This window comes from Pteropus medius, unplaced genomic scaffold, assembly GCF_902729225.1.
Source record: "Pteropus medius unplaced genomic scaffold, Ma_sr-lr_union100, whole genome shotgun sequence".
In the NCBI taxonomy this organism is placed as follows: Eukaryota; Metazoa; Chordata; class Mammalia; order Chiroptera; family Pteropodidae; genus Pteropus; species Pteropus medius.
This window is the reverse complement of record NW_024354500.1, coordinates 7829816-7848732: the sequence shown is the minus strand read 5'-3', so window position 1 is coordinate 7848732 and position 18917 is coordinate 7829816. Positions and strand designations below refer to the sequence as shown.

At 42.3% G+C, this 18917-nt stretch overlaps 1 protein-coding gene across 3 annotated transcripts in view; it reads right to left on the bottom strand.

The window, feature by feature from the left end:
• Window positions 1-11290, bottom strand: part of RRAGD (Ras related GTP binding D) — a 37852-nt gene extending 26562 nt beyond the window's left edge. Inside the window, exon 1 of one of the 3 annotated variants that reach the window (XR_005650709.1) lies at window positions 10693-11290. Coding sequence is in view for 2 of the 3 variants with exons in the window: in XM_039852954.1 (XP_039708888.1) it covers window positions 10693-10828 (136 nt within the window). In the remaining variant the exon portion in view is untranslated. Of the gene's footprint in view, window positions 1-1951; window positions 2034-10692 lie in introns of those variants that run through there. The other 2 variants (XM_039852954.1, XM_039852955.1) reach the window with 2 other exon arrangements.
• Window positions 11291-18917: the final 7627 nt, after the last annotated feature.

The window sequence follows — 18917 nt, the reverse complement described above, 5'->3', positions numbered from 1 at the left end:
TTTAAAATCTAGTCTAGACAGGGTAGTACTGGCACAAAGATAGACAAACAGATCACTGGAACAGAATTGGGAGTTCAGAAATAAACCCACACATACATAGACAACTGATTTTTGACAAAGATGAAAAGCCAACTCCATGGGGAAAGGATAATCATTTTCACCAGAGTGCTAGAACAATTGGATATCCATATGCCAAAAAAGAATTTCAATCCATATCTCACAGAATATATAAAAATTAACTCAAAACAAATCATAGGCCTAATTGTAATGCCTAAAACTATGTAACTTCTAGAATATATTTATGGCCTTAGGATAGGCAAAGTTAGATATGACACCCTCCCCCAAAACTGATAACTTGGACTTTACTAAAATAAAATCTTATGCTCTTCAAATGACACTGTTTAAATAATTAAAAAAGAAAAAAAAAGGACAAACCACAAATTCGGAGAAAATATTTGCAAATCGTATATCTGATTAAGGATTTGTATCCAGGATATTTAAAGAACTCTAAAAACTCATTAATTAGAAAACAAAATCCAACTGAAAAGGCAGGGAGGGCAAAAGATTTGAACAGACAATTCATTGAAGAAGATTTATGGAAGGTAAATAAGCACATGAAAAGATGCCCAACACATCATTAGTCATCAGGAAAATATGAATCAAAACTGCAATGAGATACTACCATTCACCCACTGAGATGGCTAACATTAAGCAGACAGTAACAAGTGTTGACAAGAATGTGGAGACACTATAATTCTCATACGCTGCTACTGAAAATGTAAAATGATACAACCATTTTGGAAAAGTTTGGTGGTTTCTTAAAAAGTTAAATATACATCTATTACATTATCCCAACCATTCTACTGCTAGGTATTTACCCAAAAGGTACGAGAGCATATGTCTATACAAAAACTTGTATTCGAAGGCTCATAATAATTTTATTTGTAATAGTCAAAAACTAGAAACCCAAATGTCCATCAATAGGTGAACTGTGGTGTATCTGAGCAACATAAAAAAATAAAAATAAACTATTGATATATATAATATGGATGAATCTCAAAATAATTATGCTGAGTGAAAGAAGCTAGTTGAAAAAGGATACTCTATAATTGCATTTACACAAAGTTCGAAAAACTGTAAACAAGTAGATCAGTGGCTGCCTAGGAAATGGAAGCAGTAGTAAGAGGGGTTGGAGGGATGGACTACTAAAAGATACCAGGACACTGTTGGAGGTGATGGATGTGTGTTCTTCTTGACCATGGTGATGGTTTCACAGGTATACACACATAACAAAACTTATGAAAAAGATGCATTTTGGCAATTATACCTCAACACAGTTATTTAAAAAAATGTACTCTCGAGGACAAGAACGGAAACCTAAAGAGCTATAGTTGCTCCATTATCACCTCCCAAACAGTGTTAGATCAATGCAAAGTAGGGGAGAAAGGCCCAGTGGGCTGTGGGGAGGAACCCAGGGGATGACAAGGGCTAGGAATGCAAACTTAAAGCAGTGCAGGATCTGGATGGGGTTGGGAGTGGGGGAAGCCCTCCAAGAGAGGGGAACCCAAATGTAAGCAAAGGCACAATGTGCAACAGGCATGCAATGAAAACTCTGAGCAACCACCTATAAAGGTGCCTTCCATATACCAACCACTGCACTAGGTACTCTACATACTTCATCCCATTCACACTCTTTGAAGAATAGATATTATTCTCCCCATTTCACAGGTAAAGAAACAGGCTCAGGAAGGTCAAGTAACATTCAAACTGAGGTTCGGCCCGTCCAAAGTCTATCCATTCTTTTTTTTTCTGTTGTGCAACACTGCCTTCAATAAAATAAAGCAAAACTCCACATTAAATTATGTACAAACACAAAAACATATTTAAATGTTTATGTCTTTATTTCTTCACCATTTATAACTGCTGGATATTGGTGTAGATTTTAACTTACTTTCGGCAGGGTCTGCAAGTCTGTGTGCCATGATCATCCATGCTGGTGCCCTGGAGGCTGGACCCATTCCCCCTGGGAGAGTGGGGGAGTGATGGGAACTACCAAGAAGAGGAGGGGCTGTATATGCAATGTTTGCCTACATAGAGCAGCTGGGAAGCGAAATACACAAACAGCCATCATACACACACACACACACACACACACACACACACACACACACACACACACACACACACACACACACACAGATGGAAGTATTTCCTTTTCCCTGCCAAATTCAAGCAGAGGCCACTATCTGTAATCAACTGGGGAATGGCAACTAGATCAGCAAGAGTACCATCAACTGTGTAGACCTCTTTGACTCATGCAGATTCACTTTATCACGTTTAGCTGGTGTGTATGGAAATATACTGTGTACCAGGGACCTCTCTAGACATTTCTACAAACTTTATCCATCCCACGAGGAGGTTCAAGTCTGTTTTACACTTGAGGAATCTGTGGGACGGAACCTGCCCAAGGTCACAGGGCTGGACTGTGGTGGAGTCCTTAGCCACCAATCAGATGGCATTAAATAGTAACCACAACAGTGAAAAAGGAAGAGACTAGAACATATCAGAGTACATCAGGCATAATAAGAGTAAATACTGCTAGTGAAACTCTTTTGAGTTTATTTATACATATGTGGGTGGTGGTTCATGATATAAATGCACTTTTTTTTTTTGAGCACTGCTATTAATCAGGGGAGATTTCTTACCTCAGAAAGGACTGCTGACAAAAATCTCCCCTCTAATCTTCTTCCACTCTTCCCTCAAGTATCTCCACTTCTGAAACCTTTTGGGATTTCTCAGAGTTTCTCAGAGAGTCTCATTCCACTCTGTGAGCAGGAGGCTTACATCAGGACAGGGAACACCCTAACCTCCTGGCCTCCTGGGGATGGCTGGGCTGTCTCCACCAACATTTCCCTGAGCGTCACCTACTCACTCAAGTTTTACAAGAACAACCTAAGAAAGGTGAAAATATGGAAGAGAATGAAGGATGATCGCTGCTTTGAAAAGGACAACAAAAGGGCTAGTATGTTTTTTGTTTTTTGTTTTTAAAAAAAAAAGGAAATCAGAAAGGAACTATAGGATTTGGGGCTAGACGGAACCCCACAGAGGGCTCTTTAAAAGTTCCAGCAGGGCTTGGAGGAAGTTGCAGGAGTGAGGTGAAATTTACAAGAGGGCAGTTTGTTCTGTTTCATAAAGGTTCCCTGAAAGTCTGCCAAGTGTTTGTCAGGGCTGAGCCAGGGGCTGCAGACACAAAGAAAAGATTCATCCCTGAGCGATTAGAGGGGAAAATAGACAAGAAAAACTGACAATTCATTGCTAGCTAGGTGTTGTGGGCTCAGAGAGAGGGCTCGCTGGAGAAATACAACATCTGAGTCTTAAAGAAGAGGAGGCATAAGAGATGAATGAGAGAAAGGTCATGCCAGGAAGAGCTTTTGGCCTTCCTGGAGTTTAGGGAATGTAGTTTAAAGGCAAGAAAAGGCTCCGCACTGTCCAGTGGCTTCCCACAGCATTTAGAATAAAATCCAAAGCATTTAGAATAAAATCTTCTTGCCCAAAAGGCCCTGTGTGGGCTACCCTCTTCATCCCAAGCCTGGTTCACCTTCCCCAACAGTTCCCTATGCTGCGGCCACACAGGCTTTCTGGTTCCTCACCTCAGGATCTGGACCTGATCCTCCCTGCACCTGGCAGGCTTCCCCTCAGCACAGGGGCAATTTTACCTCTCCATGGATCTAAACCAGGTCCCATCGCTTCCCAATAAGCCTGTTGTCTTCTTAATTGTACTTATCACTATAAGAAATAATGTCTTTTTACTTTGTGTCTTCTTGTTTACTTGTTTATTGTGTCTCCCTCACATACATACACACAAAATACAATATAGAGACGTAACAGGATAGCTCATGAATGAGATGCTAGGAAGTTTGGATTCTACTCTGAAAGCCATGAGGAAATCACTAAGGATTTTAAGGGGAGACTAATGTGATCAGATTTACACTTCAGAAAGTTCACTGGAAAACAGACTCTCTAGAGGGGGTCAGTGTGGAGACGGTGAAGAGGTCTAGAATAAGCCACTGTGGCATAAAAATTATTTTGAGCAAAAGGCAATTGGGTTCCTGAAATCTTTTATTTGCCTAGAGCAGAGCCTCCCAAAAGAACTCAATTGTCATAAATCTCCTTCCCAGGAGCAACTCTTATCTTCTCTTTTTGGAGACTGAGACCAGAAGATAAGTTGGCATCACACCCAAACAGACATGGTCACAAAACTATCACATTGCCCTACTATTTTCCAATGGGCCCATTCATTTTTCCAAAAAGTCATTTGTTTTTCCATTAGTGCCCTTTTTCCCACCCCCTTATAAGAAGTTATTTGTTCTCCCAGAAGTATCCCTCCGTCCCTCCCCATCCTCTGTTAAGGTGCTCTATAAGCCCCAAATTCTACCTACTTCCTTGAGTGGCATTTTTTTTGTGAACTCTCATGCACGTAATTAAACCTGCTTTTCTCTTGTTAATCTGTCTTTTGTTGGTTTAATTTGCAGGCCCCCAATTCAGAACCTAAGAGAACAGAAGAAAAGTTTTTCCTCCAGACAGCAGTAGGAAGTTGTTTTGGACATAAATGAGAAATGAAAGAACTAAGGCACGGACCCATGGAAATGAGAAGGAATGGATACTTATTTGAAGTGGTTGGTCTGGTATGTCTTTTGGCCTGTAGCTCAGTTGAGAAAACGATCTGGGGGTTCAGAAAGGCCATAAGACTGAGGTTGCAGACAGGTTTGAAGTGGGAATTGAAGTTGCTGAGGCTGTCCATGGTCCTTTTTGTCCCTGATCTTGCTGGCTTAGGGTGAGCGCACATTTGAGAGGTTTTAGCCTTAGCCACCATAAAGTAGCTCAAACCAATGCATGTGACAACCTCTTACCACCAAGTGGTTACCATTTACTGAGCACCTGCATAGCATGCAGTGTCATCTCTAATCCTCAAGTTGATCATGTTTATTCTTTACAGAGTTAAAGACTGAAGCCTCACTGCTTATCACAATGAATACTCAATAGGTGTTTGCTGGTTGGGATGACTGAATGAAAGTGAGCAGAATTTGAAGCTAAATTAACTGAAGCTTTCAAAAGAAATTTGTTAACTGTTTTTGGTCCCAAACAGTGCTTGGGAATCAAGAGAATGAGCTTTATGCCCAGGTAAAGTTTATCTATTGTGATCAGAAACAATGAACATACTTCTTACCTATTTTGCACTGGGTCCTGTCAGTGCCAAATTTCCCCCAAACAATCCAGCTTTGTAAACTAGACTACTGGAGATGCCAGGGAAACTCAATCACTCAAGGAACAGCATTATGGAGAGGAGTCATCTAACGTGGCTCTTATCAGTTTTTAACCCCCGCAGGCTAATTAATCAGTAACTGGCAGCGCCCCGTTAAAAACCAGTAGGCCTTGTAAATACAGAAGGGAGAGAAAGATGGAGCAGCACCTTGAGCCGCAAGGCCACCTGGGCCACACCTGGCTGATCTGTGGGCTGGGAATATCACAACAAAGGAGCCAGAAATAAGGAAAATGGGAATTGAAGGCCAATGTGCACCGCCCTCCTCCCCGCCCCGACACACACATGCTAACAAGGCTGGCCCTGCCTTCCTGAGCTCAAGGGAAAATGAGACATCATATGAAATGTACTTCATAAATTCTGATGTATTATACAACTGAGAGCTATTATAACTAAATTCTCCAAGAGGTAACACCTTTAAACAGGTCGAAAATGGGACAATACAACACAGATTTAGTGAAAGAATTCGAGTAACATGGTAGCAATCTCATGGCAAGTAAAATGGTTTAAAAAATACTAGGTTAGTGCCAGACTGGGGTTCAAGTCCAAGCTCTGCCATTTACCAGCTGTGTGACCCTGTACATGTCCATGAGTCTTTATTTCTTCACCTATCAGTCGCTATCAGCATGTATGTATGTAAACACACACACATGTTCCCAGCCCAAGCCTAGGTAAGAAGAGGGTCTTTTATGGAATGTGACTACTGTGAAAGGCTCACTCAGTCTTAAGGGAAAGTTGGAATTTCTTAGCTATTAGTATTCAGTGGGTTCAACAAAGGCTTAAGGTTCTATTTACTTATGGTTTTAGGAAGACGCCTCTGGTTTGTTTCTATTTGCAACATTATCTGTGGTCCTTTAAATTTTCAATCAATAAAACAACTTATACATTTAAGACCCAAGAGTTCAGTAAGAAATTCCAACCCAAGAGGGAATTAAATATATGCATAATAGTACCATTAATGAGACTATAGAAAAATCATGAAGATTCACTGTCCATTTGATTAACTATTTAGTAAGGAGAAACAAATGTAAACAGAACATATCTTTTCAAAGACATAAAGGTGATTTTTATTTATTTTTATTTATATGCGAGGACCAAATCTTTATGAAATCTCACATCGGGGCAAGTAACTAAAAAAACACGATTCCATCTACAAATACTTTCTTTACATATATATTAGATAATATTTCTAATGTTTTCTGATCTACCAATGCTCCAACAAGAAGGGAAAAGTGTTCTTGTGAACTTTTTTTTTTAACAATTACTTTGAGAATGATCGAGGTTGGTTTTATGTAGTCCCTATTTTAAACACTGAGAAATCGAGCTGGCGTCTTCCCTCAAGAGATGTCAGCTGGGTCCCTGTGTGTTTTAGGCCAGGAATGGGAAACCTATTTGCTCTGAGTGTTACAGCAAAACCAGGGAAAGCCACTATCACAAGAGGGCTTCGAGGCTTTTGCAGAAGAGGGAGAATAAAGAAGATAGAAAAAAAAAAAAGATAAAGAAGAATAAAGGAGGTAGAGAAGAAAAAAGAGCAAGAAAGAAGTGGCTATGGTAAGAAGTGAAAGCTATGTTACCAACAATAACCATGGGTGTGGGGAGATGAATAAAGCAGAGAGTGAACTTTGAAAGAGACAAGGTAACCTGGGGACTGAAAAAACTTATCTTTCAAACTCAGAGCCATACCCTTTATCCGAACTCCAGAACTTGCTGTTTCTCCCTCTTATATCCATTAGACTACCCTATATCTGTTCTAATATTTAAATGGGAGAGATTTCTCATAAGAGCAGAGAATCAAGATTCTATGATACAATGAATCACTGAAACATGTTTACAAAGCACCTGATATAAAAATATGTTCTCTAACTATATGCATTCAAACAAGCACTGTGCCTCAGGTGTGACTTTGGTCACACCATTTTAAACTATTCTGTATTTCCATCTATTCCAAATCTTCTGTATCTCTATATTTCCAGACCAGAAGGGAACCCAAGAGATTAGCTACAGCCAGGGTTGTAGTCATCTCAACTCTTTTTGAAAAAGGCAGAATTACAAGGAAAGAAACTTACATTTCTGTGAACTTGACCCTCTCCTAAACCTTGCTCATTTGTAGCTCATGTTGTAGCTGCAGAAAAGTCATCTGGCATATCAGAACAATTATCTCTGCTTACTCTCAAAGAACAATGAGAAAATGAATTTACTAATAATCTTTAAATCATTTTAAGGAGAAAAAAATAGCTGACACTAATGATTAACAAATGTGAATTGCTGGATTCACCACATTTACACCCATCAGGGAAGTACCACCTGCTGTCCCTGGAATTTTTTTTTTTTTTTTTTGCCTCCAGTAACCACCTAAACTGTCACTTCCTCAGACCCTAAGAGAGTACTCAGGCTGCTATGGAAACAAGACCACACTTAGCTGAACTGTGGGTGAGCAGCTGTCTTAGCCAAGTTTCCTTTAAATATTGGGACTTTGGAGAAAAAAACAATCTCGCTTTTTGATTAAATATGAACTTTTAATTGCTTTCCTTGTTATTATAGTTTTTAAAGTACAGTAATTTACTACAGATTTAAAAATCCATGTGTCAAAAAATCACTAAAATACCCAGGAACACTCTTGGTATTCACGGAATAAAATTTTAAGTGCAGACCAGGGAAGTGCAATTTAAGTCTCACCTTAGCAGCATTACGTTTTCAAACTTAGCACGATGTGGGAAAACTCACAAGATGCTCAATTTAAAAATAAGATCAAAGGTTCCTTATAAGACTAAGGAAAATAAAAATCACACTATCCACCTTCAATCCACATTTTTTTGCACAGCAATGCTTGTCAGTCTTGCATCCCACCAATCAGGGTAGAATTCTGAACCTCATGGAAGAAGTGCCAAGTCTCCACTGAGTGAATACAGGCACTAAATCAAGTCCATTAGGAAGGTGAAGGGGGAGAAAGGTTCATTAGAGAAAAGCTTTGTTTATGGTTCAAAGTGCACCATATCCATCTTTCCTCAGAGTAAGTCAGTCCTTTTTCTCCCCAACATTCCATGTTTTTCTAAGTTTGAGAGTAAGTAAATGTAAATTTTACCCAAAGTAACAAAGGATTATAATGCAACACATGCCCAGGGCCCATTAGAAATCGGGATGAACCTTTGGTGGCACCTTAAGGTCCCAGGAATGGAAGTGGCAACTCTCAACCTCTCTCCTCATCCTGATTCCTCGGGGCCATATCAACTGACTTGACAGCTGTCAGGGACAGTCTTTGCTAGAACTGCTGACCAAGGAGCCTATCTGCAACTCTAGAGAGCGAATGTTCTGATGGAAATTCTATATTCAGGCCTAAACCCCAAAATCAAAGCCAGGAACACGTGGAAAGAACAGGAGCTTGAGATAATAGAGGAAGTCTTCTGAGAATATTTGGGGGAGCAAGAATTCATTTATTGCTCCTCTTACCACATAAATATACTCGATACTTTTATAGCAAGATTCCAGGATGATCCAGAACTCACAAGGGAGGATTTTATCACTTAAGTAATCAAAAGAATAAGTTCTGGGAGAGGTTTGCCTTTAGGTTAAGAGCAGTGGGGAGCATCCAAGACCAGGCTCTGTGGAAGCCCTTTGTTCGAGAAATCCCACCCCTGAAGCAAAACTTTACTTTCACTACAATTTCAAGTCCCCAAATCAAATTTTAAAAGTGCCCCCTTAAAGAGATGTAGAATAGATTCTGTGCTTTTCCTGGAATCTCTCTGGCCCCCAAAGCAATATCAAATTAACAGGGCTTTTCTTCCCGGATATAGTCTCTTTTCTCATTTTTTTTCCTTAGAGTACCACAAATACACCCTATTATTGTGTGTCTACCATTTCAAACATCTTGCAAACACATCCCCATTCTGAACCTCTCTGAAGTCTCCCAAGAATCTAGGTAGGAGCCAACAAAAGCAATTTGAATAATCATGAAGTGACTGAACAATTTAATTACCAAGGTAGCCCTAGGGATTCCAACAAAAGGGTTGAACGCCTTTATCTACAAAAATGTAACCACGTGCTCAACTAAGGGACCAATTATGTAGAGTGCAGAAGAGAGAAGTGCACAGGTGCACACTCCAGTTTAAGCAAATGGGGAATTAGCACAAATCCTCCCTCGAGACAGGCCATGATGAAAAAGGGTGACTTGGAAAGCTTCTCTCCCGTCTACCATACTCAGGTTTAGTTAACTTTCTTCCTATTCTGGTTCATTGAATGTAGCACCTACCATATGCAAAATAATGAAAACTGTTTTCCCCCTAGAAAAGCTGTGTATAGGGAATTTAAAATAGCTTCAATTAATTTAATAGAAGTTCTTAAAAATCAACAGTCACCATGGTATTTTTATCCCTTACACAATTTCTTCAAAGTCAAAAATTGACAAGTTAGTTCCTTCTTTGGATGCATACAGCTTCACCTAGATGTTATGTTTATCGGCCTCCTTCTGTTGACCTTTCCGAGCGACCTTACAATAAAAAGGCTTTTCCTTGCTTTGGAAGGGAAAAAAGATGAAACCTTCTGGAATCCTAAAAAGCTCTCAACTTTCTTAGGCCTTAAGAATTAATTGCAGAAAAGCCCCCACAGGCTGAACAATTGTTAAATCCCGCTTCAATAGCAAACACAGTTTGCTTCTGAGTCGCAACGTACTCCCCCCGGCCCCGCGCTCACTCCAGGGCAAGGCACTGCCATGTCCAGGTGGTGACACTGAGCGTAGATAAGGTGTCCTAACAACCATGTTTGCCTGAAACCCAGGAAACCTGTGGCCACTCGGCGACTCCCTTATCACCTGGTGCATCTCCCCGCCGCTCCACCGGTGTCCTAAGCCGCAAACCTAGGCGGCCCCAGGACCCCTCCCGCGACGACACGAGACAAGACTGACACCCGCAGCTGCCGACGACCCTGCCAGTCACGCTGCCACCGGCTGCCTTTTTTAGCCACGACATCTGACCCCGGCTTCAACAGCAGCAATCAGGGAGAGGTCCCGGGGCGAGCCGGGCGGTTCCCTTCCCTCCCCAAACCCCAGACCCTGCCGAGAGCTCGGATGAGAGGTGGGGGAGGTACTGGCCCTGGAAGGGGCCAGCAAGCGCACGTTCCTCCTGCCCAGACGCTTTCTCTCTGCTCTCCCCACCGATCCCTCCCCATCGCCGCCTGCACTCGGGCTCCCCCATTTTGCAGCTTGCGGTCCCTCCTCTGGCGCCCTCCCACCCCACCCCCCCCCACCAACTCCCTGCCTCCTGGATCCTGCCCAATCCACGGCCCGCGCCTGGCCGGGGGCTGGGAAAACACAGAGGGAAGGGACTGGGTGCGGGCTGAGGACGCGCGGGGCGAGGAGGGGCGGGGGACCCCGCGCTCACCTCCCTCCTCCGTCCCGCTGTCCGGGTCAGCGTCCGAGGAGTCAGGCCCGTCCCCGTAGTCCGCGAGCCCCACCAGCTCGTCCTCCTCGTCGTCGTCCTCGTCCTCCAGCTGCGGTTTCCCCAGCACCTGGCTCATTGCGCCCACGGCTGGCCGTCCCGGGAGAGGCGGGGTTCCCGGGTGGGGGCTAAGCCTCCTCGCTTGCCGCTCGCAACCTCTCTGAATTGGGGTTTTGTCTGGAGCGTGGCGGGAGCCGGCGGAGGCGGGGTCCGCGAGTTCCCCCGGCGAGCGGCGTCCAGGTCTGGGTCCCGCGGTTCCCAGCGCGCCCGGAGCCCCCTCGCCGCCCCGCCCGCCTACCGGCGGAGGACTCAGCAGGAGCGCGGCAGTTCCTCCCCGAGGAGGGAGAGAGAGACTGCGTGACTCAAGTCACCTGACACACACTGTCACACACACACTCACACTCACACACACACACACCGCACGGGCGCGCGCGCGCTCTCCCGGGCGCAGGCACCGCTCGGCGGGCACTGGGCTGAGGCCGCACACACACACTCACAGCGGGAGCGGGGCGGCGTGGGGCCCTCGGCCAACCCAGAAGCGCACACGGAAACACGCCCGGTACCCGGGGCCCCGGGACTGGGTGCAAGCACATACCGCGGCTGCGCGCCAAGGGCCCCCACGTGCCGCTTCTGCACGTGGTCCCCGCACAGGCAGGAGAGCTGGAGGCCTGCACACCCAGAGAACCTCCCCTCCACCCACCCCCGACACACACACCCTACCTTGGGCGCACATTTCCAGTTTTTAATCATGGGGGAGGGCTCCAGTCTCAAGTGGGCTATCCCCCTAACATTGCTGCGCCTGAGCTACCCAGAGCCGCGTTCTTAGGACACCCGGTGGATGCTGAAGGACCCAAAGAAGAAAACTCAAGAGAAATGCACTGCAGAGGCGCAGTCACCATAGCAATTGCCTTTTAGTGTGCATTTAAGGTTCAAAGTGCTTTTGACCAAGAATATTAAAAAATCAGACCTACCTAGATATAAATGTTTCTGAAAACATAACATGCCTTGTGGCTGCCTAGATTAAATAAAAATTCCTCTGCAGTGTTTTGGAAAAGGTCTCAGGTGTATAACGCACTCAGTGGCTATTCATGGTCATCTCCTGTCTCCTTGCATAGACTGTAATAACACATCTCAAAACGTTTCAAGGCTTTTGCGGGGGTTGAGGGGCACAGTGTGAGAGGGCAATTCTCACATAGGAATAGCAGCAGTGGGGGTGGGGGGAGACTAAAACCTGCATTCCTCCACAAGCTTTTCACCACAGGACATACTGTACCCACCCTTTCTAGATACTGCAAAAAATCACGTGGATGAACTTCCTTTTGACAAGAACAATAAGAAATAAACCAGCTGACCAGACTGGTGATCCAGATCCTACAGGTGCCAGCAGCTTAGCAGGTGGTGTGGGAGGGGAGGAGGAGAAAGGAAGCTGAGGCTGAGGCTCTTGGGGCTCAAGGTGGCACCTCTGTAGGGAACATTGAGCACCGAGTATATGCCAGGGGCTGGGATGGGAGAGATCCACGGATGCTCAGAAGAAGGTTCCTGCCTTGGAAGAGTCCCTGGTCTAGCAAATTTTGACTCATGTCCTGGACTTTGTAGTTGTGCGTGTTGAAGGTGGATACAGACACTTTCTAGGAGGTGACTGCTTCTAATTGGAAAGGTCTTCAGATTTAACAGGTAGAGGTAGTACAACTTGGTATGACTGTATCAGTCAAGGTCTTTCTCGGGAGGAAAATAGATGGCTTATGGAAAGATTTTAACTTAAAAGGCTTTATGTGAAGGGACAATTTACGGGGGCATGGACAGAGTTTAGGGAATCAACACAGGGCTTAGCAACAATGGAAAGATATCATCATGCCTAAACTAGTAGGAGTAAAGGAAGGGAGCTAGAGTCCTGGAGAGGGAGTGAAAAACAGAAGCTACATCTGATGAGGAAGCAGCCACTGCCAGAACTACCTCACCTAGAGGAGACTGTAGTGGGAAGAAATACCCTGAACTCTCTCTCTTACCACCCTCCATTTTCCTGGAAGTGCCTCCCATTGGCCAAACTCAACTGGAAGCCAGAGGACAAGGAAGCCTGGAACCTAGTCCAACACTGAGATTGGGTAGGGAGGGCAGAGAGTGGGTACCAGGATTGGTTGGGTGGGGCGGGGGACAAACAGCATAACTAACCAGCACAAGCCAATTCTTGCTCTTATCAGAGGAAGTTACTCTAAGGGTCATTTTCATCCATTTCCTATTTTCATCCATTCTCTAAAAGGAATTCCCCGGAAGGAAGGAGACCTTTGAGGTAGGCTGATTCAAATTGCAGAGGACTACTTTATGAGGCTCTATAAGCCAGTTCAAGGTCAGTCCAGACTATCAAGACATCCTTGGCTGATTGTGCCAAATGTGCCTCAGGACCCCAGGGGTACAGGACAGGACAATTCCTAAGCCAAAAGCTGCACTGTGTCTGAGACCTAGAAAGAACAGAGACATCTAATGATCCTCTCTGCCTTCCCCAAGAAGGGAGATCTTAGGGAGAAACACCAGCAGATTGGAGCACACCCTAAGATATATGAGCATTGGACCATTCTTGAGAAAATAAGAGAACGAATCCACACAAAAAAAAAACCCAAGAAAAGTCAAATCCTCAATTATGCTCCACCCCAAGATAGATAAAGAGGCATAGACAGGTTTAAGAGCTTCTAATTCACTGTCATTTCAGAAATGTACAGTACTGAATAAAGTTTGAGTAGGAAAAACTTTATTGCTTTTCTTCTTTTGCTGTTATCATTTCAATACTGTCAGCTTTCGAATAAGGGACTTGTTTTAAAATATAAATAGAAGTTCTTAAATTTAAAAAGTCATGTATGTAGATTCTTTCAAAATTTAAATAAAAATAGAAAAACACTAAAAATTGAAAGCCTTTAAGAAACCCGGTGTGGAATCTGCTCAGTAAAATGGCTATGGCTCTGGCTACACTCTGTCCTGGAGCTTGGACTATATCTGTAACATTCCTAGGTAGAGCGGTTTCAAGAATGTGAGGCTTAGTCTCTGGACTATCCTTGGCCTTTGTTGTTGTATGTAACTATGGCAGGATGCCGTACACACGATAGGTGTTTAATAAATGTTTATGGAATGAATGAAAGATAGTACATGGCTAGCTCTCTACACAGACCTGGCATATTTTCGAAGAGACAGAAGCCAAGTTTTCTGCATACTCTAAACCCTGGGAAATGCTACAGTGACATAAATATAAACTGTGAGCTACAAGAGTACAACCAATAAACTGACATGCAAGAGATGATGATTCTTAGGCCTTCATCCCTTCAGGACTGTCTGAAGACTTGAAGGAATTACAATATATTATTAAATGCTTATTTTATTTTTACTAACTCTTCCTTCTAAAAAATTCAAACTTTGGAGATATTTTGTGGCACCATGAAAGATGAGCTTCATCTGTTTCCCATTAATTTAACCAACTAATATTTACTGAGACTTTTCCATGAATAAGGCACCATTGCAAAATAATATGAATTTCAATATATTCCCATTAAGTACTATTATTGTCCTTACTTTACAGAAGAAAACCGAAATTAAACAATTCACGCAAGGTACCACATGGAGTGGATGGTGGAACTACTTTGGAACTCAGATAGTCATTAGACATTATTCCTATACAATGGCCCACGGTTAAAGTCAGTTAAATTATAGCTATTAAACTGAAAAGGGGGAAAAGAAATGAAGAGCTGGCTCCCAGTCTCCTAGATAAAGAATCAAAACACACAGAAACACTTAAAAATGGGTCTGTTGTCTCAGGCCATTTCTTTTCTTTTCTTTTTATATTTATTTTTATTATGGTGACATTGGTTACAAAATCCAGTAAATGTACAATTCAACAGTTCAACAGTAAGGCATATATATAGTTCAACAGTAACATATATATATATATATTTTTTTTTTCCAACGGTAAGGCATATATATATATATATATACACACACACACACATATATATATAGCATTGTGCGTTTACTGCCCACAGTTAGATTTCTTTCTGTCACTACATATTTGACCCTTTTAATCCCATCTACCTCCCTCCATGCCCTCTCCCCACTCCCCCTACCTAGTCTATTGTCCATGTCCATCAGTCTCTGTTCGTTTGTCATGCTCACTTATTGCTTTTAGGTTTATATCCCACATATAACTGATATCATGTGGTTTTCAACATTTTCTGTCTGGCTTATTTTGCTTAGCATGATTATCTCAAGGTCCATCCATGTTGTTGTCAGGCCATTTAATTTACAGGATTTGCTGAAAGGGGGAAAAAAACTAAAAAGCTTCCTAACCAACAAGTTAGAAAAGTACTACTAATAAAATCAATTATTGTCATCATTCCTTTTATTAAGAACACAAATAGCAAGTGATTTTGTACCCTTTCTGGTTTCTATGGCTACATTGTACTACATGCTAAGCTAAAGTATCATACCTAAGTGTATTTTGGCTTTAAAATTTGAATTTTAAAGGTCAGAAGTTTATGCCCTTATTTTAGTGAATTATTTTGCTGTTACCAATTAGATGTCTTGTGACAAAGAACATGAAAGCTTTTTAAAAGAAATCTGTACAATTTAGGCAGAATAATTGCAGTCCTGAGCAGGGCAAGCAATTAAATACAGCCTGCATCCTATATCCAGGGTATTTTGAGGCATCTGATGGCATTGTGCCTTTTTCTTGGGATTCACATGTGGCTTTCTTTTTAAATATGTATTTAAAGCTATTAATTTTTTCTTGAAGCAAACAAAGGAAAGAGCCTTCTACAGAATCTTACTGGACTCCTGATGATCCAGGGAAGCCAACTAAATTTCTCAAGAGGGCTGCTCACAGCCTCCAGTTCTCCTAAGACAGTCAATGACCTGATGAAATCATTAAAAATTTTAAAATGAGGCAACCCATCATTAAAGAGATTTTATTAAAATAATGTTTTGATGTTTTTTAAAACATGCATATGGTAAAATGGTCAAACAGTATAAAAGAATATCCAATGAAGTTAGTTTCTCTCCCTCCCCTGATCTCCAGTCTCCTGGTTCCCCTCCACAGAGGGAAACACTCTGCTTTTAAATGTGCAAACATATTTGTAGCCATTAATAGAGACTTATATTTAATAACATCATCTCTTGATTAGTCAACAAACTTTTTTTTTTTTTTAATGAACATGAAGACGATTAGATTTTCAGGGCTTTGCTTTGAAGGAAATCAACAGATGAAGGTGAAAGAGTAACTGGGGCTAAGGGAAGGAGTCTGACCTAGATGGAGTAGCCTGAGACGGCCCCTCTAAAAAGGTGGCACTCAAGGGGACCATGAGAAGAAAAGCACAAAGTGGAAGTCGGGATGCAGAGTGTCTCAGCAGTTGGAAAAGCCAAGGAGAAGGAAAAGGCTTGGGGGAACAAAAAGGTCAGTGTGATGAGAGAGTGGAAGTTGGTAGGCACAAGAGACAGGTAGTCTTTTCAGCTAGGATAAGGATTTTGGATTTTATTCTAGGGGCCACTGGAAGCCTTGAAGAGTTTTAAGAAGGGAGATGAAATGTGTGGTTTACTTTTCTAAACGCTCACTCTGGTAGATGGTTTCTAAAGATGGCCATGATTGTCCATGCCATCCCACGTGCCCTTTTGCAAATGTGTCGTTGCCACTCCTCCCACCTATTTTCTCTCCTCTTGAATATGGGCAGGCCCTGAGACCCACTTAACCAATAGAATGTGATAGAAATGATAGTGACATTGTATAGCTTCTGCGAAGGGCCATAAAAGGCCTGGCTACTTCCTTTTTTTACTGTCTTAGAACCTTGAGCCACCATGAAGAGAAGTTTGGGCCAGCCTGCTAGAGAGGCCCCATGAACAGAGAGGCCCTGAAGGATGCTGAGCACAAGTGTAAAAGGTCCCAGCATTTAAGTCATCCCAGCTGAGGGGCCAGACATGTGAGTGACACCATCTTGGATTCTCCAGCACAAATTGCAGCCACATGAGGCAAGTCCAGCCCACCCCACATGGAATGCAGAGTTGCTGTTCCAGCTGATCCTTGCTCAGCCAACCTACAGAATCATGAGCTGATAAAATGTTTGTTTTTTAAAGCCATTAAGATTTGGGGTGGTTTTTTACACAGCAGTAGATGACTGATACATATATTCTGACCAATATGAGGAAAATGGGTTGTAGATTTAAAGGTGGAAGCAGAAAATAATAGTTAGGAGGTCACTGTCATTGTACAAAAGAGAAATGAGTAGAGACAGTGGAAATTGAGAGAAGTGGATATATTTGACATAAATTTCAGAGGTAGAATAGATAAGTTTTATTGATAGCTTATTTAACATGGATGGTCAGAGGAAGGACTTTTTTCAGGCATTTGGTTTGACAACTAGCTGTATGGTAATGCCATTTATTGAAATAAGTAAGACAGATAGGAAGAGGACTGGGGGCGGAAAGTGAATCAAGGTCCTTGATTTCTAACATTCTAGTTACTGTGTATTGCCACAAGTAAATCTCCTTTAATCCTATAATTTTGGCCATTTCTTAGATGTCTATCATGTTGTCTTGGGAATAAATAATGAATTTTTCCAAGTACAAGCCACAAAGATGAACTAAAGATAACATTTGTAATTATCTGAGAAAAGTCTCAAACTACTGAGATGAAATTGTTATATATGAATTTCTATAAAAAAATAACTTTTTATTCATGTGGACTTTTAAAGACACAAAATGAGAGCAGAAAGCTCTTGACAATAGAGCCAACTAAACAGGGGTATTAAAAATTCCACATGTCTGTAGATCAGTTTGGACTTGGCAAACCTTACTCTGGCTGGTAAAGTTATAACAACTTATAAATTCAATGATACAAGAAAGCAGATTCTCCAGAACAAATTACTTTACTAAAAATCCACTGGAATGAAATCCAGGAGCCGTCACTTATACGTATCATTTAATGTTACCTACAAAAGTGGCAGACACTGCCAGTCAGCTACTTAGCAGCCATTCCCAGGCTCTTATCACTTGCATGTTTCCCAAACTAGAGATGGAAAAAGTCAGATACTTATACTCTGAGACTCCTTTACTTCTGGTCAGTAAGAAGTAAAGAGGAGTCCTGCTGGGGAACTTCAAGGAAAGAGTTTACTTCCTGATAAAAGAGGCCAATGAATCAGAAGAGCCCCCTCATATCACCCTTTGTGTCTTTGAACATAGTTGTGTAAGAATATGGTACCTGGAGGTAGAAAAGCCATCTTGCAACCATGAGGTAACAGGCCTAAGACCAAAAGCCTATGGTGGGAATGACAGAATTGAAAGAAAAGAGACTGGATAACCTTGCTGCACTGCTGTACTCAATCCTGGAAATATCTACCCCCAAACTTCTTATTTCATGAGAAAATTAGAAGTCCATTCCTTAAGCCAGTGCTTCCCCATCTTGTCCAGTCATGGTGCACATAAACATGATTTGTATACCATGATGACAAAAAACACAAACTACTTGCAGGCAGAAGTGACTGGCCCAGAGACTCTGGCCACCTTAGACCCTGCCCAGCTGCCCCAAATGTTGAGGGGATTAATAACTTGGTCATATCTGTAACCTATTTATGGAATACAAGCGGTGATGGCAAATCCATTGGGAAGTTCTGCTTAAGCCACTGAAGGTAGGCTGTTCTGAGATTTGCAATAGAATGTATTCCAACTGACACAATATATACCCTTCATAAGTGGAGGTAGAGAGGTATGGATGGATGGATGGATGGATGAAACCTGGTCATATACTTGGTGGTGAAGTTACAAAGTTATATCATATTCAGAGAATCCTGGTAAAGGTGTCTCAGGATAATATAGGAGATAATTGAGGCTTCATAAGAAAGGGAACTTGTTTTTACTTCTCTTAGTACTTCTCACTTCATTCTTCTCTCTCTGCTTGAAAACTGGCTTTCTGTGCCTTTCCCACCAGATGGCAGGAGATGGCTACCCCATTTTCTTTTTCCTAATGATAGTGGGCCCAGGCTCTGGAACTAGGCTTCCTTGGTTCATATCCTAGCTCCACCACTAACTAGCTGTGTGATCTGGACTAAGTTACCTAACCTCTCTGTGCCTCGATTTCATCATCTCTAAACTGATGATGTTATATACCTCAAAAAGGTTGTAGGAAGAATGAAATTCTTTAAACT